Source organism: Oryctolagus cuniculus, chromosome 19 (genome assembly GCF_964237555.1).
Source record: "Oryctolagus cuniculus chromosome 19, mOryCun1.1, whole genome shotgun sequence".
NCBI lineage: Eukaryota > Metazoa > Chordata > Mammalia > Lagomorpha > Leporidae > Oryctolagus > Oryctolagus cuniculus.
In genome coordinates, this window is record NC_091450.1 from 15650219 (window position 1) to 15673419 (window position 23201).

The following is a 23201-nucleotide window of genomic DNA, read 5'->3' on the forward strand; positions in this document are numbered from 1 at the left end:
TCTCCTCCAGGTCCCGTGGCGGCCGGGCGGGCCCCCGGAGGCACGGAGGGACCGGGCCAGCCCTGCGGTGCCCAGGGCGCAATGGAGAGCGCAGTCCAGGGGTCGGGGCCGTGGCCCCCATTCCGGCTCCAGCTCCTCTTTCTCCAGGTGGCGGCGCTGCTGGGGACGCTCGGGCCACAGGTGAGAGCGGGGATGGATGCGGAGCCTCCAGGTTGGGTTTTCTGCGGGCTGGGGCGCGCTCGCTCGGGGACGCCTCTCCCTCCCTCGGGCCCCGGATCGTCTGAAATCCGCCCCTGGCTAATGAAAGCCCCCCAGGTTTGAGGAGTCGTCAGTCTTCCTCCACAGCTACCTGGCTAGGTGGCACGCCAGCGTGGAAGGGCGTTGGTGGCTGGAGCACTCCGCCTCTTCTGCGGGGGAGGGGAGCTGGGACAGGTGCACAGCACAGGGGAGGAGGGGGGGTCTGGCTTTAAAGTTCTGGGGAACTCTGCTTCCTTTGAAAATATGAATTAAAGTGCCGTCTGCTGAGAAATGCAAGGCACAACGTCACCCAAGATGAAACTGGTATAAGCGAACCAGAGGAGGTGTAGGGGTCTGGTCCCCCCAACCCCCTCTCGTGGAGAGCAGCAGAGACGTTCTTACAGAACTGCAGCTTGAAGACCAAAGGAGCCCGGGCTGGCATCCTGCTCCTCCCTACGCCCCCCCAAGCCTGGAGCCCCACAGAGCTAGGAGGACCATGGCAGGGCTGGGCACCCTTTGCACCTCTTCCCCAGCTCCGAGTCCAGTTCCACAGCTGCCAACTCAGAATGTGAGCCAAGGGTAGCCAGTTCCGTTGTTTCTAGAAAAATGAAAAACGTGGGTTTTTAAAAAGCGAAATCTTCCCATGTTTAAAAATATTGGCTGTTAAGGAAAAGCAAGGTTCCCAGACTGTGATGGTCAAGCCAAACTCAAGGGTGGGCAGCATGTCGTGGCCTTGTCTCTAGACCTTTCTCCCTCCCGCCATGTTGCCGATGACAAAACTGAGACCCAGAAAAAAAAAACTAGACGCAGTGTCCTAACTCTCCACTACACACCGTCAGCCTGACCTCAAACCTGGGGGGCCTGGCACAGGCTGTGGCTGTTGCAGGGGTGCAGCTGGGGCACCCGGATGTAGGAGTTCCTGCTACGAGCTCAGCCTCACCCTGTTTGCTCAAGGAGAGGCTGGAGCAGGCGAGTGAGCCCAGCAGGGGCCAGATGTAAAGGCGGCTCCGGGCCTCCCTCCCACGGCCACCCCCCAAGCCCTGGTTGGGGGGCCCACTGGAGCTTGGCACCAAAAGCAGCCGGGCCAGTTTGGGGAGGCAAAAAGGGTCATCCCCAAAGAGGCAGCCATTGTGACAAATGAGAGGGGGACCTGTGTTGGAGTCAGATACAGGGCAGTTCAAATTCTCAATTGCCATTTAGTATCTGGGCAGCTTTAGGCCAATTACTCAACCTTCCTAAGCCTCAGTCTCCCTCATCTGTGCAATGGGTAGACTAATGGTGTCAGTCTCCTAGGGAAGCTATAAGGGTCAGGTAGTCATTCTGTAAAGGCTTTGGAAAACCAGGAGGAACTGGGGGTGGGGTTGGGGGTGGTGGTGGGAAGGAATTGGCACAGTGCCTGGAATTTAGACACTGTAGGAATTTAGACACTGGCCCTCAGCTCTCAGTTCCCAGTGGCTCCCCTCTTAAGGGTCTAGGTTATGGGTGGAGCCAGCAGTTTTTCCAGTTATTCTTCCTCCCCTTCGTGGTCTGCCTCTGGAGGAAGGAGATTTACAGCCAAGGTCAAGGGTGGCCACAGGCCCCTGTAAGTGACTTGTTTCTCATGGCAGGCCCAGACCCTCAGCCCAGACAGCCTCCTACTGGTGTCCACCTTGGACGGAAGCCTCCACGCACTGAACAAAGAGACAGGGGACTTGAAGTGGACACTGAAGGATGGTGAGCATGGAGTAGCTGCTCCTGCCTCCTTGGACCCCTAGTTTAGGGGAGGAGGGGGGAGTGATGGTGGCATAGAGGTTAAGGACATGGGCTCTAGAATCCTGCACCCAGTATCTGCAGGCAGCTTCCCACTAACCAGCTGTGCGGTGTTGGGGAAGCTACTTCACCTCCCTGAGCCTCAGTGTCCTCATCTGTAAAATGGGGCAAAGGGTGATGACTCTGCCTTGGGGAGTTCTTGGAAGGGTGACATAGCATCCATGTCAAGTGCTGGGCTTGGTGTTGGATCCCCAGTCAACACACAGTGAGTATGAGCTATGCTTTTCCACGAGAGTCTGGAGGGGGCTACTCATGTTCCACATCCCTGTCCCTGCAGATCCCATCATCCAAGGACCAATGTATGTCACCGAGTAAGTCAACCTGGGGCCTTTTAGGGAGAGGGCAGCCGGGGCATGGGGGAGCCATGGTTGGGGGAGAACAGCTCTGATGGGGGTTATGTTGGAAGCACAGGAAGAGAATTGGGTCTGGGTGTGATGTGGGGGAACATTGTAGAGCTCCAAGGTGTGGAATCTGCAAGGGCAAGCTTCTGCTAGCTGAGAAGTTGGGGAGAAAGGGGACTTCCTGGAGGAGGGGGTCTGTGCCCAACCTTCTCCATGTTTATCTCCGCTCCACAGAACGGCCTTCCTCTCAGACCCAGCTGATGGCAGCCTGTACATCCTGGGGACCCAGAAGCAACAGGGATTAATGGTGCGTATCCCGCAGAGCTCAGGGAAGGGTGAGGGCTGGGACTTCCACCAGCCAGAGCATTGAGGGGTGGCAGGGCAGTGTGGTCGGAATCCGGTTGTCCTGCAGAGGAGGCAAGCAAGGGCACCAAGTGCATTATGGGAAAACTATGTAGAGGAACCTATTAGAGGAGTGAGGGGAGCTCTGGCTGTACCTAAAAAACAGACTGACTCCCAGGCCTCTGAGGCTGCCCCAGGGGCTTCTCCGGGACACTGAGGGTCTTAGGGGAAATGTACACATCAGTTTTTAATAAACAATAAATTGCCTCCAAATTCAAAGGCTTTAAACCCGAATAATTTATTCAACTCAAAATTTGGTGGGATGAAAAGTTAGGCTGGGCTCAGCTGGGAGGTTCTTCTGCTGGTGCTTCCTGAGCTTTCCGGTGTGTCTGGTCAGCTGGTGGTCAGCTAGGCAGCTCTGTTTCTGAAAGTTGGTCTTTGGTTGACTGACTTTCGGTGGTGACCACTGGACCTTGAGTCTTGTCAGGATTCTCACCACGCTGTTGAGAAGCCTGCCAGAAAGGAGTTGGGTAGCTGTATGTGATTAAGGAAGCTCATTTGGTAAGAGATCTTAGTGTGTGAGTCAGCTAAGGTCCCAGCAGCAAACATATGACACAAGTAGGTGAGCTTGCAGAAGCTTTATTAAAGATTTGTTTATTTGAAAAGTAGAGTGACAGTGAAGGATAGACAGAGATAGAGAAAGACCTTCCATCTTCTGGTTCACTCCCCAAATAGAAACAATGGGCTGGACCAGAAGGAAACCAGGAGCCCAAAATTCCATCTGGGTCTCCCATGTGGGTGCAGAGGCCCAAACATTTGGGCCATTTTTGCTGCCTTTCCAAGCACATTAGTAGGGAACTGGATCAGAAGTAGAGCAGCTGGGACTGGAATTGGCTCTCTGACATGCGATGCCAGTGTCAAAAGCAAATGCACCACAACCCCAGCCCCAAGGAGGTTGTATTAAGGAGATTACATACAAAAGTGTAGACAGAAGGCCAGCCACAATGGATAGTGCAGCATCCTATGGCTCACAGTGGGTGCCTAAGCCCTAAGACTTGGAGAAAGGGGAGGGAGCAGTCACCATAGCCTGGACCAGAGGGAGCTGTGCAGAGGTGGCACCTGATGGGACTGAGGTCTTTGGTGGAGGGACATAGCCAGCCCAAGGTGGCTCAATGGAGAGGAAACTGGGACATAGGTGACCTGATCTCAGCCTGCCCCATTATTCAAACCCAACGGGAAGTCAGAGTGCAGGACACCCACTCACACAACCCAGACAAGTCCAATTCCCAGGCGTGAGTGTGGCAGAGAGGGGTGGAAGGTAGACCTCCCTTCACAGTCAACACCCGGCCAGGATCCCCATTATTCCAGCACAGCTCCTCAGCTGAGTCTTTCATGGCCCATTGACACTTTGGAGTCTCTCTGTGTGCTTTTGAGGATGTTGTCAGACAGGAACCAAATGGATCACGTGGTGCCTTGTCACTGGCTATAGGATTTTCAGTAGTCCTTGGAGAGGCTGTGGAGTGAACTGGTTAAGTGTGCTGGCTCCAGAGCCTGACAGCTTGGGTTCAAGGCCTGGCTGTGTGACATTAGCCGTGTGACTTAGCATCTCTGGGCCCATTTCCCTACCTGGAGGATGGAAATACTCACAATGGCACCTAATGGGTAGGTTGCTAAGGGAATGGGTTAGCTTTCGAAGGGTGCCTGACCTGGGAAATGCTGGGAGTCTTTCTACACTCTCTGGAACTTTTCCATCTCCCTAGAAACTTCCATTCACCATCCCAGAGCTGGTTCACGCCTCTCCCTGCCGCAGCTCCGATGGGGTCTTCTACACAGGTGAGCACCTCTCCAGCCCGTGGGGTCCAGGTGCAGCCACAGGGACAGAGACCTAGGTCATGATGGAACAGCAGGGGCACAGGAGTCTCAGGACGCACTCCCTCACCTGCGCCATCTTGAAAGCTGGTGCATTCTCTACTTCTACAGGCCGGAAACAGGACGCCTGGTTTGTGGTGGACCCTGAGTCAGGGGAGACCCAGATGACCCTGACCACAGAGGGTCCGTCCACTCCCCGCCTCTACATCGGCCGAACACGTGAGTTGGGCCCCAGCTGGCTCCCCGAGCCCTGGGCAGTCCAGCCTTTTGTTCTTCCCCTACTGGCTATGGCTGTCCATGTTGAAGCCAGGCCAATCTATCAGTCATCAACAAACGTTCCGCTGAGTACTCTTGGGGATACAGAAGCAGACAAGGTCGTGCTGGCCTCTACCATTGTGATGTTGGGGAGGCCCCCACCCCCACCCCAGGAGGAATGGCCCCCGGGATGGGAGTGTGGGTGGGAGAGGCATCACACGGGCATTCCTGGTGACCTTGTTTCTGGGGGTCCCCAGAGTACACGGTCACCATGCACGACCCCCGGGCCCGGGCCCTGCGCTGGAACATCACCTACCGCCGCTACTCAGTAGCCCCTGTGGATGGCTCCCCTGGGAGATGTGAGTGCCACTTGCCCTGGACCCCACCTCGGCACAGGCGCCACAACTCGGGAAACTCTGATTGGCATCCACAACCAAATCCCACTCGTGCTCTGATCTACCTGACCTCTCTCCCTGAATGACAACCCTGATGGCCCCGAGGGACCCCCCTCGACACCTGGACTGACCCCCATCTGCCATGGCTCACCCCTCAGCATCCTCACGCTGGGTGATTCTCCGTGTCCTGAATGAGCCCAACAACACACACACTCACCCGGAGCAACCCCCTGTGTCCTAACCAATCCCTGCCTGTTGAGTGGCCCCTGGAAGATGACCCCAAGTGACCTCTCCTCCAAACGATTCCCCACAATAACCCTGGCCACCCCTTGCCATGGTGCCTGTCCAATCCAGCTGCCCAGGTGACCTCACAGGTGCCCCTAGTAACCCTACAAACCCTGACTCCATCCTTTTGCTTGAGGCGCCACGCAAGTGACCCTGCCACATCACAAGTGGCACCCCCAGGAACGCCAGACTCACCCCATTCACACTCCAGGTGACTCCCATGCAACCTGTATGCCTCCAGGCCACCTTATCAACCCATCCTGGTGACCGCCAAACCGACCACGTGTGGCCACCCCATGTCCCACACCCGAGTCACCTCTGGATGATCCTGACTGATCCCCCTCATGTTCAAAGGGACCCCATGAACTCTGACCTCCCCACATCCTGATAGCCCTCCAGGTGACCTCTGCTGACCTCCACACACCTGAAGGACCCCCCCCTCCGGATGGCCCACCCTAAGGGTGCTCTCAGGCCACACTGTATGGTGACTACAGAGTTTGCATACAAACCGCCCCAAATCTTAGAGCTCCCTGACCACAGCTCCCGGGGCTCCTTTCTTGGCAGACATGAGCCACCTGGCATCCTGCGGGATGGGCCTGCTGCTGACCGTGGACCCCGGCAGTGGAACGGTGCTGTGGACGCAGGACTTGGGTGTGCCTGTGATGGGCATCTACGCCTGGCACCAGGATGGCCTGCGCCAGCTGCCCCATCTCACGCTGGCTCGGGACACCCTGCACTTCCTCGCCCTCCGCTGGGGCCACATCCGCCTGCCAGCTGTGGGCCCCCAGGACGCAGCCACCCATTTCTCCGCCTTGGACACCCAGCTTCTGTAGGTGCCTATGCCTGGGGCCCGGGAAGGGGGCTTCTGAAGGTGCTGCAGCCCAGGCCCAGTGGCCAGGAATTGTGCTCAGTGCTGCGCAACAATATAGCTGAACCAGGGGCCAAAAGAGTGCACCCCTTAGGTGCCCCCAGAGCCCCTGGATGGCCCCAGTGCCTAGAAACTGCTGGGGTGAACTGTGGTCTGGGTCTCAGCCCGCTCTGAGTGGTAGGTGCTGCATCTTATTGGTTCTTAGATACTTTAAATATCACCTTCCTGATCACGCATCTGATACCTTAGTATCTCCCAAGATGGGAATCAGACTGGAAAATCATGGGTTGCCTATTCATTTAATTCACGCCACAAATATTAGTTGAGCACTTACAATGTGCCAAGCTCTAGGGATGCAACAGTAAATCACACAGCCCTGTTTCTGCCTACTGGAGTCTCAGAGTCTAGTGGGGGAAACAGACATGTTAAAGTATAGTAGGATAGAGGGCAATAGGAGAGAAATTGATCGGAATTGTAGCAGCTGGGACTCGAACCAGCGCCCATATGGGATGCCGGCACTGCAGGCGGCAGCTCTACTTGCTATGCCACAGTGCTGGTCCCGTTATTTTCAATAATCTATGGTTCTCTGCAGTCAGCTGGAGACTAGGATGGCCTCACCAGCCCGGCTCACACCTGGTGGACTCTCTGGCCTTGGGGCATCAGACAGAATAGTTCATTTCAGCTCATCACATCTGACATGCCCCCAGCAGGCAAGCCTGAATCCCTTACACGGAGTCCCGGGTTCCAAAGAAGAACACGAGAGGGCAAACCCCAGTGCACCTGCCCTTTCCAGGCCTCTGCTTGTGTCACATTTGCTGTTGTCTCCTTGGCTAAAGCAAGTCACATGGCCAAGGTCAGGGTCAGTGTGAAGAGACTACGCATGAGCACGGATACAGTAGGAGCTGGAACCATCCACCATTGTCACTCATCTTTCTCCCTTTGTCTTCTCCCCATTAGGATGACACTATATGTCGGGAAGGAGGAGGCAGGCTTCTACGTCTCCAAAGCACTGGTCCACACAGGGGTGGCCCTAGTGGTGAGAAGGGGTCTCGCAGTGGGCTGCAAACAGGGGGTGAAGGGAGAGAAGAGGCCCCCGCCCTCGCTCATGGCTCTCCATCTTCTGCCATAGCCTCGTGGACTGACCCTGGCCCCCACGAATGGCCCCACCACGGAGGAGGTGACAGTTCAAGTGTCGGGGGAGCGAGAGGGCTCACCCAGCACTGCTGTCCGATACCCGTCAGGCAGCGTGGCCCTCCCCAGCCAGTGGCTGCTCATCGGTGAGATCCCCGGATGAAGACAAAGGACCTGGGAGTGAGGCTTCCAGCTAGGAGGCTGAGGTCACCTTCAGCCCTCTGACTTGCCTCTAGGACACCACGAGCCACCCCCGGTCCTGCACACCACCATGCTGAGGGTCCATCCTACGTCAGCAAGCGCGTCTGCAGAGACGAGACCCCCAGAGAGCACCCGTGCCCCAGCCCTGTTCCTGGAGGTCAGTGCTAGACAGGTCGAGAGTACGGAGGTGCCCAGCAGGTGGGTGTGCAGCCCTTGGAACTTCTCCAGCTGCTAGCAGTCACACCTGGGGCAGGGTCAATTGACCTCACTTAATTTCCCCGAAGATAAACATTTTTGCTATTGTTTTTGTCACTGCCTGAAATATTAGAAGATACCAGCCACCTAATGAAACATGGGCCACAGGTTTTTTGTTTTTGTTTTTGTTTTTATTCTTCCTTGGTGAATAAATTGTTAAATGTTTATCAAGTGGCCGGCGCCATGACTCACTAGGCTAATCCTCCACCTGCGGTGCCAGTACCCCGAGTTCTAGTCCCGGTTGGGGCACTGGTCCTGTCCCGGTTGCTCCTCTTCTAGTCCAGCTCTCTGCTGTGGCCCGGGAGGGCAGTGGAGGATGGCCCAAGTGCTTGGGCCCTGCACCCGCATGGGAGACCAGGAGGAAGCACCTGGCTCCTGGCTTCGGATCGGCACAGTGCGCCAGCCGTAGCGGCCATTTGGGAGGTGAACCAATAGAAGGAAGACCTTTCTCTCTGTCTCTCTCTCACTGTCTAAATCTGCCTGTCCAAAAAAAAAAAAAAATGTTTATCAAGTGGGAAACTGACAAGAGAAAAAAAAACGCTCTTCTGGGAGAGAGTTGGACAAGAACCAGCAGTAGTTCAAAGCCGTGACCTGGAGCAATAATTCTCAAATCAGGCTGCTCATCAGAATAGCCTGGGAGCCTACCCCAGACCCAGCAAGTTCAGAGCCTCTTGGGGTGGACGTCTGTGTTTTTTAAGTCTATCTCGTGCGCTGCTGCTCATCGGCGGGGTTTGGAAAACCACTCTCCTGGCCACCAGGATGGTCCAGGACTGCGGAGAGCACCATGCCCCTTTTCCCCACGCCCCTTTTGCTAAGCCTGGCCCTGGACTGGATGACGAAGAAGCGCTAGGGGTTCCACGATTTGGGGGGGGTGTCAACAGGGAGCGCCCTGTTGTCCCCAGCTTCTGAGCCTGAGCCGGGAGGAATCTTGGAACCTGGAGCTGCATCCTGAAGAGAAAAGTCCAGACTCCGATTCCAGCCTGGGCCCCCAAGACCTGCTGGCAGCGAGCCTCACTGCGGTGCTCCTGGGAGGCTGGATCCTCCTGCTCCTGAAGCAGGTGAGCCCCTCACCTTGACCCCAGGAGCGCCCTGAGGGAATCCGCTTCTCCTCTCCTAAGCCACCCAGCAGTGTCGTCCTCCATCCAACTCCAGATTTGGCCCAAGCCTCTGCTAGTGTCCCCAGCACAGAGGCTGGGCTGGAACGGGGCAGCCCTGACCAGGGCTGAGCTCTCTCTAAGCCCTTGTGTTGCAGCAACAGCAGCAGCTGGCGGAGAAGCAGCGGGAAACTCCCCCTGCAGTCCCAGGCCCTTCTCACCTCTCACAGGAAGCCCTGGCCCCGCCCTCAGGGGCCACCCTACAGGGCCAGAGGAGACTTCAAAGCCCCTCGGAGCAAACCCAGACATTTGGTGACCCTGAAGGTGAGCTGGGGCGGGGCCAGGGGCGGAGACAAGGGAGGAGCAAGTTCAAGTTCAAAGTCTTTTTTTTACTCATTAGGGACTTGGGTGGTTGTGAGCAAGGAGTCAGGATCGCACTCAGGGTCCTAGGGAGGTTTAAGCCTGGGGTTCCGGGGAATGCTTAAGCCTAAATAAGTTGAGACGAGTGCTGCAAACAGTGCCTGCTGCACCCTCGGCGGGTGTCCACATCATTGTTATTATTTCCAGGGGCTCTGGGCATAGGTAGAACCAGGTGTAGAGTAACTCTGTCAACTTTCACGAGTTGTTGGACTCTGAACTTCAGTTTCCTCATCCGTCAAATGGGAGTCATAACACCCACCCCATTCCATCACTCACTGGCAGTGGGAGGTCACGGTCATCATTACCAATAAATCATACCTAGGTGATTTTACTAACATTTGTGTTAAACATAGTATTCTATCTGGAAACTGTGATGGTGAACACCGAGGCACACACTGTACCTTTCCCACTCCAGGGATTTAAAATATATATACATATATATATATGTGTGTGTATATATATATATATATATAATTTGAAAGACAGAATGACAGGAGAGAGAGAGGGAGACGGAGATCTTTCATCTGCTGGTTCACTCCCCAAATGCCCACAGTCGTGAAGGCTGGGCCGGGAACTCCATCCGGGTCTCCTATGTATGATGTGGGTGGCAGGAACCCAAGTACTTGAATGAGCCATCATCCGCTGCCTTGGGTGCATCAGCAAGCGGAGGGTGGACTGGAAGCAGAGTAGCTGGGACTTGAACCAGGCACGCTGATATGGGATGCAGGTGGCTTAACTTCCTGCTCCCAGCACCTGCCCCCAAACTGGTCTCTTAATTCCATTTCCCATGGGCTTTCTGGAGCACCCTTGTCCATTTCACTGTGTGTGGAGCTGAGCAGGGCACAGCCCATTCTGCCATCTCTGCCATACCTGGAGGAGTGGTAACCGTCTGTACCTATAGACCTGCACCTACCTGAGCCAGTCTTACCCATCTTCAGCGGGCAGCTGGGGCTGTCTGGGGTTCCTGCCACTCTGGCACTAACCCTGGGACGGCTTGGCATCCCAGCATCCCTGCCTTCCTGCCCTGTCTGGGCCCATCTTTCCTTTGGCTCCTGTCAACTCTCATCAAGCTTCAGCTGCCACAATTCACCTGCTCGTTTGAAGCCGATCCCACCTCAGCTTAGAGGATCCCATTACAGCTGGTGGAACTGGGAGAAATGAGAGAGGAGATAATTTTTTAAATAGGATTTATTTATTTACTTGAGAGGCATAGTTACAGTCAAAGAAAGGGAGAGACAGAGAGAGAAGTCTTCGATCTCCCCACATGGCTACAACAGCTGGAGCCGACACAAAACCAGGAGCCAGGAGCTTCTTCTGGGTCTCCCACGTGGGTGCGGGAGCCCAAGCACTTTGGCCATCTTCTACTGCTTTCTCGGGTCATCAGCAGGGAACTGGATCGGAAGAAGAGCAGCCGGGACTCGAACCAGCACCCATATGGGATGCTGGCACTGCAGGCTTAACCTACTACGCCACAATGTTGGCCCCGACACTAGCCCTGTTTGGAAGCCAAGGGCTCAGTGGTTAAGGAGTGCCAGCCAAGCACACACAAAGAGAAGTGGCAGCATCAGGCAGCCTGGCCCCCAGGCCCCGTGGTCTTTGTTTACAACAGCACCAGGCTGAGCACAGAAGGGTGAAATGCAGAGAAAGGTCAGGGTGGCAGGGGCGGCAAGAACTTAGCCAAGCGTGCACAGCCCTGGCAGGCTGAGGGTGGCTGCCGGCGGTGAGCACCAGCTCCTGAGACGCCACCCGCCTCTCCGCAGCCGAGCAGCTCACCGTAGTGGGGAAGATTTCCTTCGACCCCAAGGACGTGCTGGGCCGCGGGGCTGGCGGCACTTTCGTTTTCCGGTGAGTGGCAGTGCGCTGCCCCCCGGGGAGGTCATGCTTTCAAAGACTCCCCAAGGAGGTGTGGCTGGAGGGGGGGTCTCTTGCTCACCCGTTCCTACCCTCTCTGAGCCCCCTGCCCTGCCTCATCGCCCAGGGGACAGTTTGAGGGGCGGGCAGTGGCCGTCAAGCGGCTCCTCCGCGAGTGCTTCAGCCTGGTGCAGCGTGAGGTCCAGCTGCTGCAGGAGTCCGACAGGCACCCCAACGTGCTGCGCTACTTCTGCACCGAGCGGGGACCCCAGTTCCACTACATCGCCTTGGAGCTCTGCAGGGCCTCCTTGCAGGAGGTGAGCCGGGAGCTCAACAAGGGCGGGGCGGGTGGCCCAGAGGGAGGCTGCGGACTGCCCTTAGTGAGACGCTTTGCTCCTCAGTACGTGAAAAACCCAGACCTGGACCGCTGGGGCCTGGGGCCCGAGACGGTGTTACAGCAGCTGATGTCTGGCCTGGCTCACCTGCACGCCTTGCACATAGGTACCTGCCATGCGCCTGCCTCCCCCATCCCCAGCCTCTCACACTCCTCCCTCCGCGGTCAGCTCGCTTGCTCTCTCTGCTCCCGCAGTGCACCGGGACCTCAAGCCGGGCAACATCCTCATTGCCGGGCCTGACAGCCAGGGCCGAGGCCGGGTGGTGCTCTCTGATTTCGGGCTCTGCAAGAAGCTGCCTGCCGGCCGCCGTAGCTTCAGCCTCCGCTCGGGCATCCCTGGCACGGAAGGCTGGATGGCACCCGAGTTCCTAAAGCAACCCCCAGCCAGTCCTGTGAGTCTCCCCACGTGCCCCAGGCTGCAGGAACCCCTCCCTGCCCCAGATCTCCTCCTGGGGAGGCCCTTGGGGACCTGCCGTACGACAGAGTCTCCATCGGGGACTACTGTGCCACCCAGGGAGACGTCAGGCAATGTCTGGGGGGATTTTTGTTTGCCAGGACTTTGGTGCTGGTGGCATCTGGTGGGTGGAGGCCAGGGATGGTGCTGAGCACCCCGGCAGTGCCCAGGACAGCAATGATCTGGACCACACGACAACAGTGCCAAGGTCCAGAAACCTCGAGCTAAAAAACGGTTTTCAGTTCTCATTTGCTTCACCGGCCCCACACTGATTGATTGGCCTGGGGTAGGAGCCCAGCTGATTTTAATCTGGAACCGTGGCCAAGAGCCATTGGTCTCAAGGGTTCTGGGGCATCAGATGAGCTAGCACCATTGCACAGAGCCATTGGCTTCATTCAGTGGTGCAGAGGGGAGGGGCTTCAGAGCCAAGGGGCTGCCGCCAGGGAGCTTCCGTCAGTCCTAGTTGGAACCAACCTGCTGGCTGCTGTATGGGCCCCTGGGAGAGAGCTTAGCCAGGCCGCAGGCCGACGTCCCGGAAGCGGAGAGTCCTCCTTACGCTCATCTCTGGCCCCTAGACCAGCGCCGTGGACATCTTCTCGGCAGGCTGCGTCTTCTACTACGTGCTTTCTGGCGGCAGCCACCCCTTCGGGGAGAGTCTTTATCGCCAAGCCAACATCCTCGTGGGGGCTCCCTGCCTGGCTCACCTGGAGGAAGAGGCTCACGGTGAGGGAGGCCTGGGCCTGGCCCAGAGGGGAGGAGGAAGGGCGTGAGGCCCGGCAGGCCTGAAGCCATCCCTCCCCTTCCGTCCTCCAGACAAGGTCATCTCCCGGGACCTGGTGGAAGCCATGCTGAGCCCCACACCCCAGGCCCGCCCCTCCGCCTCCCAGGTGCTGGCCCACCCCTTCTTTTGGAGCCCGGCCAAGCAGCTCCAGTTCTTCCAGGTCAGAGGAAATCTTGGGAAGGGCCCCCTGGAGCCCCACGTTCTGGTCCTGAGAAGCAAGAAAGGGGGGAGGCAGATTGGCTGGGGTGGTAACAGCAGTAGCACCCTGGCAGGCAGCCTGGCTCCTGAGCCAAACCAGCAGAGAGCCTGGACTCCTGGCCGTCACCATCTTGGCCCGCCATGGTCCACTCGTTACCTGGTTGTCCCCTGGATGGGAATCCACCCCACTCCTTTCCCCCTGAATTCATCTCGTAGGCCACACCCATGCTCAGGTGGTACATTCCACCTGGGTGACCTTGAACAGAGGACTTTGTGCCTCTGAGCCTCGAGTGTGCTCATCTGCAGAATGGGAGCAGCATAGGTCCGGATAAATCACAGAGAAGCTGCCCCCCCTCCAGTGATCCTTACCATCCTGACCCAAGAAGCTTCTGCTGCTTCACTCCCCCAAGCCACACGACACTCTCTTGGCCTCTGCTAGCAGTCGCCAGGCTTAGCAGCTCTGGGGTCCTAGGACGTCAGCGACTGGCTGGAGAAGGAGCCCGAGCAGGGGCCCCTGGTGGTGGCGCTGGAGGCGGGAGGCTGCGCGGTGGTCCGGCACAACTGGCACAGGCACATTTCCGCACCGCTGCAGACAGGTAGGGCGCCCTTGGGCAGGGCTGGGCTGAGGGGCAGCCCTGTTCCCATGGGATCAGCTCTGCCTCTGGTCTTCCGGCCCATAGATCTGAGAAGGTTCCGGTCGTACAAAGGGACGTCCGTGCGAGACCTGCTCCGCGCCATGAGGAACAAGGTGTGTCCCAGGGCCTGGGGGCGGCCTGGGTCTTGGGGAGGCCAGGCCACAGCTGAGCCGGGGCTCTCTGCCCTCCCGGTCTCCAGAAGCACCACTACAGGGAGCTGCCAGCAGACGTGCAGCAGGCGCTGGGCCAAGTTCCCGACAGCTTCGTGCAGTACTTCACCCGCCGCTTCCCCCGGCTGCTCCTGCACACGCACCAGGCCATGAGGAGCTGCGCCTCCCAAAGCCTCTTCTTGCCCTATTACCCGCCGGCCTCGGAGGCCAGGGAGCCATGCCCAGGGGCTGCTGGGAGCTGACGTGGGCTGGGGGCCAGAGGCAATCTCTGTGCCATCCGGCCCAGGAGTTGGGCCTGTGGCTGTCGCTGGCCTGCAGGAAGGACCGGCAGGGGCTCGACAGCCTGGGGCTGCCACAGGGGAGCCCAGGGACTACGCACCACTCAGGGAACACAAGAGGCAACGAAGATTCACATATGTTTAATGTATATAAAGTCAAAGGACAGTCCCAAATTCAATAGAAATATTCTGTACAATTCATACGGCGGGGTTGAGAGGGAAGGGGAAGAGGCTACCGAACCCGCACCCGAACATGTACAAAAATAACTTACACAGCAACCCTACCTCCACATTGATGTGGCTCTCGGCCCAGCCCCCAGGGCTGGGGGGCACATTACGGAAACAGCACCATGGGCGCCAACCAGTGCAGCCCCGGGTGCAGATGGGGGTGAAGGGGCACCAGTCCGGAGGGGCTGGGGGGCCTAGGAGGAGGCCTTGAGGCGGTTGCTGGCGGAGCGTGAGCTCAGCAGCTTGTCCACCATGGTGCGGGCGTAGCGCAGACGGCTGGCCAGCTCCTTGCAGCAGCCGTACTCCTCCAGGAGGCTCAGGCGGTACGTGCGGAAGTCCCGCTTCTCATCGATGTAGGTCACAGCAGCCATCAGGGGGCACAGGATGAGCTTGGTGTGATCCTGGAAGGAATTGTAGACCCAGCGCTGCTTACGGCGTGTGGGGGGATCAGACACCCCGACTGGCAGGGGAGGAGGAAGCCCCCTCACTTGAAACCCGTCGTACAGGCGCCCGGGCTGCCTACTCCCGACCCGGTCACGGGGGTCGCTGGCAGGCTCACCTGGAAGAAGTTGATCTGCACGGTGCCATTGCTGAGGTGCAGGATGATGGCGCTGCGGGTGCGGAACCAGGTCCGCAGGTAGGGCAGCCGGGCCAGCTCGTCGCCTTCCCGCGGTGTGATGTTGGCGCCTGCCTTCAGCAAGTGCTCGCTCATGTAATTGCGGAAGTACTTCAGGAGGGTGATCTGGTTGGAGAGCAGCGGGGGTTGGAGAGCCTGGCCTCTGGCACCATCCCCGACAGCAGCCAGCCCGGGGGCCAGCCAACACTCACCTTCTTCATCAGGGAGTTGGGGTGGGAACTCACGGTGAGGTAGGACTCGGTGCCGTCTCGCTCTATGTACTGCAGGCTGTCGCCGTCGTTGTAGAGGATCAGGCGGGTGGAGTCGTTGAAGAGCACCCCCACGCTGTTGTCACACAGCTGGTAGCCTGGCAGTGGGCGGAGGGAGGCTCAGAAACGGGGGGCGGGAAGCCAGGGGTGGAACAGGACAGTGCTGAGAGAAGACTCGCGAGCCCAGAGAGGCCAGTGCCTGTGACGACTGAGCAGCCCTGCCTCCGGAGACACCTACCGAGGCCATACTTGTCCGAGTAGTCCACCCACTTGCTGACCCAGAAGATGGGGATGCAGGCGGGATCCTCGGCCTCCTCTGGAACAGAAAGAGACAGAAGTCAGGACTGGGCTCTTCCCTCTGGGTCGACTCACATAGCCCTCGCCAGAGAAGCTTGTCGGGCACCGCACCCGGGCTCAGCCATCTGAGCACCAAGTCACAGAACGGGGCCCAGGGGTCATTCACCCCTTCATTCAGTTGGCCCAGTGATCCAGGGCCTACAGAGAGCCAGGCCCTGTGGGTGGTACAGGGAGAGGAAAACCCAGCCTTCACAGAACTTACATTTTAGTTGTAGGGACAAACGCTAAACTGCTAATTCTGTGTGGACCAGATTTGTAAGCTATTTCTATCATGGTAACTCAGTGGCTGATGAGTTATCTGGTTTTCCAGTGTGCCGCAATTAAGAAACAGTGACCAGAAAGACAATTCCAAATATACTAAAATTCTATGTTCAGTGCCTGCACCAAATTCCTTACATTAAATAAAGGACATGTTGGTGTTTGTTGGGTGAGAAGTGTTGTGAGGAACCATAAGGCAGGCAGGGGGTTGCCCTGTGCCAGCAGCAGCTGCTGGGAGATGCTTATGGAGGGGACATCAGAGCAGATGTGTGACGGAGGTGACAGAGTGAGCCACGCAGGTGTCTAGGGCGAGTGTGCTCCAGGGGCAGGGAGTGGTCCAAGCAAAAGCCCTGCGCCTGCAGCACATCTGTAGCTGTTGTGTCAACTGTCTTGAGCGATCGACAGGGACTCACAGAGCACAACACAGTGCGTGTGGCTCTACGAAGGTGCACCTCAAGGTGCTGGAAGATGGAGTATCTGTCGCATAAGACGTGGCTCAGAAGTGAAGGCAGGAGCCACACCATGGCGGGCCCTGCACGTCAGGCAAACTCATTTGGGTTTTGAGCTACAGGACGTGGAGGGAAAAAAAAGTACCATGGAGACAGGGGCCAGGATGAGTCAGCACTGTCCCTGCCCTCCCCAGATGCCCTGGGCACACGTCCTCGGCGCACGCGCGGTCCCCACCTTGCCGCACCAGCCCGCGCTCGGAGGGCTTGGAGGCGTTCACACTGTGCAGCTGCTGCAGCATGTCACTGAGGTGGCACTCCACCGCCTCATTCGTCTCCCGGACCACAGGTTCCTCTTTCTCCCGGGGACGTTCCGGCAAGGGGTTCTCCAAGCCTAGGAAGGCAACAGTCAACAGTCAGGCACAAAAACGGGGGCTGCCAGGGCTCCGGGCTTCTTGTTGCAGCTGGCTTCCTTCCCCAAGGGAAAAAAATCTTTTGGCTACCATTGTTTTGGGGAAACTGAGTCAGAGCCGGGTTATTAGAGTAACAGCTGCCGTACTCGTGCGAAGGTATGTGGTGCCCTCTGGGAGGTCACAGGGCTCAAGACTCCCAGGGCACGGCCCTGTCCAGACACCACCCATCACTCAGAGAAACAACTCAGAGTGTTTCTTCACCTTGAAGCAAACCATCGCAAGCGTCTTCAGGTCAGGCATTGGATGCAGCCACTAAGGTACGACTTGGGACGCCCACATCCCGTATCAGAGTGCCTGGGTCCAGGTCCCAGCTCTGTTCCCGATTCCAGCTTCCTCCTAATGCACACGCTGCTAATGCAAGTACTTGGGGCCCCACCTCTTAGATGGAAGACCTGGATTGAATTTAAGGCTCCCAGCTTTGGCCTGGACCAACCCCAACTCTTGTCAGCATTTGGGGGGAAAGATCTTTGTTTTCTGTCTCTCTTTCTTAAATAAATAAATGAAAAATAAAGAGACAGACCTTCCTGGGGTTCACCCCCCAAGTGGCTTTTTTTTTTTTTTTTTTTTTTTTTGACAGGCAGAGTTAGACACAGAAAGAGACAGAGAGAAAGGTCTTCTTTCTGTTGGTTCACCCTCCAAATGGCTGCTACGGCTGGCGCGCTACACTGATCCAAAGCCAGGAGCCAGGTGCTTCCTCCTGGTCTCCCATGCGGGTGCAGGGCCCAAGCACTTGGACCATCCTCCACTGCCTTCCCGGGCCACAGCAAAGAGCTGGACAGGAAGAGGAGCAACCAGTACAGAATCTAGCACCCCGACCGGGACTAGAACCCGGGGTACTGGCGCCGCAGGCGGAGGATTAGCCTACTGAGCCACGGCGCCGGCCTCCCCAAGTGGTTATTACAGCCAGGTCTGGGCCAGGCTAAAGCCAGAAGCCAGGAACTCCATCTTGGTCTCCCCCCCACATCAGTGGCAGGGACCTAAGTACTTGGACCATCTTCTGCTGCCTGCCCAAGTGCATTAACAAAAAGTTGGATCAGAAGCTGAACATCCAGGACTCACACAGGAGGTCTGATATGGGCTCTACAAGCATCACCCTAACCCACAGCAGCACCACACCCACCCTGCCCCCAACTTTCAAATAACTAAAAATAAATATCCATATAAACATACAAGTATTTTTAGCATCCCAGAAGTTGGGGGGTCAGGAGGATGAGTAATTACAACCCCTCAGTGGAATGGATTCAGTTGCTTTTCAGTGAAAATGGGAACTTTTTCCACCCCCAGAATCTGTTTATGTACTTCTATATAAGTCAAAGGAGTTGGTTTTATTTGGGTGGTAGTAAGCATGGATATTACTATCTTTATACTTAAATGTTTAATTCTTTTCCCCACCAACATGTCTAATTCTCCTGAAATATTTCCTAAAAGAAGTTTTCAATTAAGAAAAAAACTATGCTGTGACAGGTATGCAAGCATGAAATAGTAACATATTAGGGATTTGCTTTAAAAACTAGGAAAAAAGGGGAGGAGGAGGAAGGTATGGAACAGATCAAAATCTAGTAGCTGTGCTGGTAACTACTGACAACGGATGACGAACACGTGGGGAGTCACGGCACACTTCTCTCTGCCTTTGGGTAAAGTTGAAAACATCCATGAAGTTTTTTGTTTTTAAAAAAAGCTGTAAGTTCAAAATTAAACTGAAAAGTAATCCTTAAAAAACCCCAGTATTATATTAATATAGCCCAAAGAACAAAATAAACAATCCTTGAGTTCATTACTGACATAAATAAGCAAACAAGGAGAGGGCCAGCTCTTCCTTAGAGGGCCAACTAGTGAAACGCAGGAGCAGGGAAAAGAAAGAGCACGAGAACACAGTGAGCACTGCTGCAGGCAGGCCCCGCCGTGGGCGCTAAACTCGGCACGGGACACTGAGCCTAGCAGTCATACATCGGTTAGGACACCTGCGTGTCACCTGACTCACCACTTCCTGCTAATGCAGACCCTCCGAGGCACTGGCAATGGCTCAAGTAACTGGGTCCCTGCCACTGACATGGGAGGCCTGGACCGAGCTCCTGGCTCCAGCCTTAGCTCAGACCCAGCTGTTGCAGGCATTTGGGCAACAAACCAGTGGATGAGAGCTTTCTCTCTCTCAGATAAAAATAAGAGAAACCCATCAGATGCCACGGTAACCAAGTGATCACAGTTAATAAACACCACCACTAACAAGAGAAAAAAAAAATCAATGTGTACCCCTGATAGACTACATGGAGCCGGCGCCGCGGCTCACTAGGCTAATCCTCCACCTGTGGTGCTGGCACCCCAGGTTCTAGTCCCGGCTGGGGTGCTGGATTCTGTCCTGGTTGCTCCTCTTCCTGTCCAGCTCTCTGCTGTGGCCCGGGAGTACAGTGGAGGATGGCCCAGGTCCTTGGGCCCTGCACCCGCATGGGAGACCAGGAGGAAGCACCTGGCTCCTGGCTTTGGATCGGTGCAGCGCACCGGCCGTAGTGGCCATTTGGGGGGTGAACCAATGGAAGGAAGACCTTTCTCTCTAACTCTGCCTGTCCAAAAAAAAAAAAAAAAACCCACGAAACAAACCAGAGTCCACGGAGAAGGGCGCATCACTTCTGCTGCACTCCCCCAAAGTCTAGAACCTCAGTGTGAGCGCGAGGAACTCCAAATCCACAGAAAGAGCGGAAGTGGAAAACCTGACGAGGGCCCAAGACAGCCTGGAGTGTGAAACTACCGGGGCCGACGCTGAGGGGGAGCAGTGAAGCTGCCGCCTGCTCCACCTCCTATCCAGCTCTCTGCTATAGCCTGGGAAGGTGGTGGAAGATGGCCTGAGCCCTTGGGCCCCTGCACCCGCGTGGGAGACCCGGGAAGCGGGGAGCTCCTGGCTTTGCATCGGTACAGCTCCGGCCATTGTGGCCAACTGGAGAGTGAAGCAGCAGATGGAAGACCTCTCTCTCTCTCTCTCTCTCTCTGCCTCTCCTTCTCTCTCTCTGCATAACTCTAACTTTCAAGTAAAACAAATAAATCTTAAAAAAAAATTTACAAAGTGAAAAGTAGAATTCAAAAAAGAAAAAGAAAAGATACTGCCCTGTGTTTTAGTCCTTCTCTGTGGTTACACAACACGCTGATGCGCGGGAAGCCAAGGGAAGGGTATATGGGAACTCTCTCTGCAATTGCTATTATCTTTTAGAATTTCTGTATAAGCCTAAAGTTATTCTACAATAAAATTCTAGAAAGTAATCCCTAAATATTGAAAACTAACAAACAAATGAACTTAAGTTGTCTATCAAACTGAGATACACCTAGAGGAAGTATTTCAAGCTACTTTAAAAAAAAAAAACAAAACAACATATCTTTGGAGCCAGCACTGTGGCGTGGCGGGTTAAGCTGCAGCCTGCAGTGCCGACATCCCATATGGGCGCTGGTTCTAGTCCCAGCTGCTCCACTTCCGATCCAGCTCCCTGATATTGCACCTGGGAAAGCAGTGGAAGATGGCCTAAGTCCTCAGGCCCCAGTACCCACATGGGAGACTCAGATGAACCTCCTGGCTCCTGGCTTCGGCCTGGCCCAACCCTGGCCATGGCAGCCATCTGGGGAGTGAACAAGCTGATGGAAGATCTCTCTCTCCTCCTGTAACTCTTTCAAATAAAATAAATAAGTCTATATTTTAAAAAGAAGATTGCTCTAAAACTATATTGTATCCATGTTAAATTTCTTGAGCTTGATAACTGTTATGCACTGTGGTTATATAAAATAATCTTTGTTTTTAGGAAATACACACTGAAGTATTAAGGGTAAGAATGGAATACTTACATACACAACTTACTTTTAAACAATTCTGTGTGCATGCAATGCAAATGAATGATGTCTTCAAAAAGTTAATGGAAAAACCTGTATTATGAAAAACTACAGGTTCAACTTCGCACCAAAATAAACTTCTAATTCCATTTTTTTCCCATTAACTTTTTGAAGTACCCTCATGTGCAGTATACGTGGGAGGTAGAGGAAGAAGATAAAAGTAAATGTAAAAAAAAAATGGCAACTGGTGGATCTAGGGAACAGGGTAGACGGAAGAGGAGCTTCCTGTTTGTTCTTCCACCTTTTTTTAACCTTGAAATAATAGCAAAATAAAATGCTACGAAAAAGGGAATCGCAAACATTATCATACACCCAGATGTCCCCCTTTAAAGTAAGTATTTCCTGACTCTGTCCTATAGAAGAGACCCAGAGGAAATGACAACCTAGGTAATGGCACGTGACGTTAGATTTTCCTAAGAAAATCGAAGCCGCATACTGAAGTTATGGGTACAATGGCAAGATGTCTGAGGTTAACTTTAAGAATATATCAGAGAAACAGGGAAGGCTCCGCAGGGCAGGTGTGACTGCTCAGATGGTGGGGACCTGGAGGCTCCCACAGCCTGCTCAGGGTGTGTATTTGAAACTGTTCCTGTCTCCTTCAATGAAGCATGAAGAAGTGATATTAGGGGCCTCGGTTCTCTCTGGGGTTCTGTGTCTGACCCTCCCCTTGCTTTACCTTTATTAAGGACGGTGAGAGGCTTCCGGCTGCTGGGGTCCAGGCTGCTGGGAGCGATTGAGAACCTGGGTGGAATGGTGAGGCAAGTGATGGGCAGCCGGGCAGGGATGTAGCCGGAAGTGAAGAACTCGTCACTGAGCAGCTCGTTAATGGTCGGGCGGGCAGAGGGGTCTGTCTGCAGCATCTTCTGGATGAGGGACGCAGCCACAGGGTTGATGTGCTGGAGCAGAGACAGAGAAAGCCCTGAGCCGGGCGTGGCCGTGGACTGGGACAGCAGTGCTGTCATAGCGGGACCACAGCCCACAGGGCAGCTCCGGGTCTCAAGTAAGCCATGGTTCCACAACTAAGAACATCGCCAAGCTCCCCCTTATCGACCTCACGGAGCTGACGAGTGAGAAGGATCACGTTTCTTCCCTCTTGGAACTCCAGATTAAGCTGTTTTCCCCCAGACTTGCCCTTGCACACCTAAAGTTGCTCGTCTCCACTGCAGCGCCTTGAGGACACAGGCTTTGAGGTCTTGCACCTGTTTAAACACCGTTTTGCCCTCATCTCAGCTACGACAAGCAACCTGCGCTTTGTAGGGCCTTTGGGGCCGCATCTGTAAAAGGACGGTGAGCACCAAGCTTGGGGCCCTGCTCAGAAGCCTCGATGGGCTTGTCCTCGCACAGGCTGGGGCAGCCACAGCCTGGCACTGGCTCTGCACGCACTATGCGCCGGGGCAGTGTTCTCAGCGCTTGCTGTTCACTAACTCTCGTGGACCTCACACACACCGCACCTAAGGGCAGGGATGTCTGTCTGCCTTCCTCTACAGAGGGGGCTGAGGCACGGAGAGGGTGGGGGCCTTGCCTAAGGATACCCATCTAGCTCGGGAGTGACAGGAGCCAGCACCAACCCCACGTCTGACCGCAGTCTGACCCTCTGAGGCCGTCACTCCTCTGTCCTCCCACAGTCAGAGCACTTGGCTTCACATATGCCAAGAGCCGCAAACTGGAAACCGGCAGTGTACCAGGCCTCTGCAGAAGCGGGCCGTTCTGTAAAAACGCGTTGGTGCCAGTGGTTGGGAGAAGCTCACGGAGTCTCTGAGTACCTGGTGTGTGCCAGCCACTCCAGAAGCAGGTGGAAAACTACGGTTCAGAAGATTCAGGCAACCTGCCCAACGTGATCGAATGAAGACAATCCATTTCCTACACTGTCAGCACTTCTGCCCCCCACTTCTTCCCTCTCTTCTCCTCGGCTCCTCCTTACACATCTTTTGGGTTATTCACTCAACCTTCAAGAATCTACAAATGCTCCCCTCTAGCAAAAAAAAAATATAATGTTTCAGATTCTGTATGCAATTTCAGACCATTTAAAGTTATGGGGTTCACCTCTCTAAGTTCTCAGGACCCAGCGGGGCTCAGTAAATAGCTTTTGGGGAAAAATACAGTTAAAGTATCATTAGTCACCTTAGGAATGCTGTATTCATTCTTCTTAATCCGGAGGTAGGTCTCTTTTAGGCAAGAAGTCTCAAAAGGTGGTTTGCCCACTAACAAGGTATACCTGTAAGCACAAGGTGGGATTTGGCTCAAGCCTCCCAAGTAAAACCCACATGTATGAGGAATCGCCATAGGTGCAGAAGAAGGGGCACGCATCCCCTGGACACTCACGGACTCAGGTCCCTCAAGACAAGAGCCCCAGAGCCAGGACACAGGCTGGGATGAGCTTTTGGGGGAGACCTGAGTCCTATGGGGCAGTGATTATTTCCAGCT

General features: G+C 55.5%; 2 protein-coding genes across 7 annotated transcripts in view; one reads left to right on the forward strand and one right to left on the reverse strand.

Annotated features, from left to right (window-relative positions):
• ERN2 (endoplasmic reticulum to nucleus signaling 2) lies at positions 1-14448 on the forward strand. Of its 6 annotated transcripts, none has more exons than XM_008257890.4 (22): positions 1-180; positions 1845-1950; positions 2324-2357; positions 2622-2694; positions 4490-4562; positions 4710-4817; positions 5111-5212; positions 6098-6362; positions 7359-7437; positions 7531-7678; positions 7769-7890; positions 8891-9046; positions 9241-9406; positions 11263-11347; positions 11481-11670; positions 11755-11854; positions 11943-12139; positions 12777-12924; positions 13015-13142; positions 13653-13776; positions 13861-13928; positions 14015-14448. In XM_008257890.4, the coding sequence occupies exons 1-22, from the start codon at positions 82-84 to the stop codon at positions 14225-14227; spliced, it is 2784 nt and encodes a 927-aa protein (XP_008256112.3). In that variant the 5' UTR covers positions 1-81; the 3' UTR covers positions 14228-14448. The 6 variants fall into 6 exon arrangements, 5 of the variants coding, with proteins under 5 accessions (XP_008256112.3, XP_069920679.1, XP_069920680.1 ...); XM_070064578.1 differs by having other exon boundaries at positions 9247-9406; XM_070064579.1 differs by having other exon boundaries at positions 9313-9406.
• The window catches only part of PLK1 (polo like kinase 1), a 14113-nt gene continuing 5300 nt past the window's right edge, over positions 14389-23201 (reverse strand). The window contains exons 4-10 of the mRNA XM_002711849.5: positions 22899-22992; positions 21454-21673; positions 16676-16831; positions 15615-15692; positions 15320-15474; positions 15051-15233; positions 14389-14892 (exon numbers count right to left, since the gene is read on the reverse strand). Coding sequence (XP_002711895.1) covers positions 14686-14892; positions 15051-15233; positions 15320-15474; positions 15615-15692; positions 16676-16831; positions 21454-21673; positions 22899-22992 — 1093 coding nt within the window. The 3' untranslated portion in view covers positions 14389-14685. The remainder of the gene's footprint in view (positions 14893-15050; positions 15234-15319; positions 15475-15614; positions 15693-16675; positions 16832-21453; positions 21674-22898; positions 22993-23201) is intronic.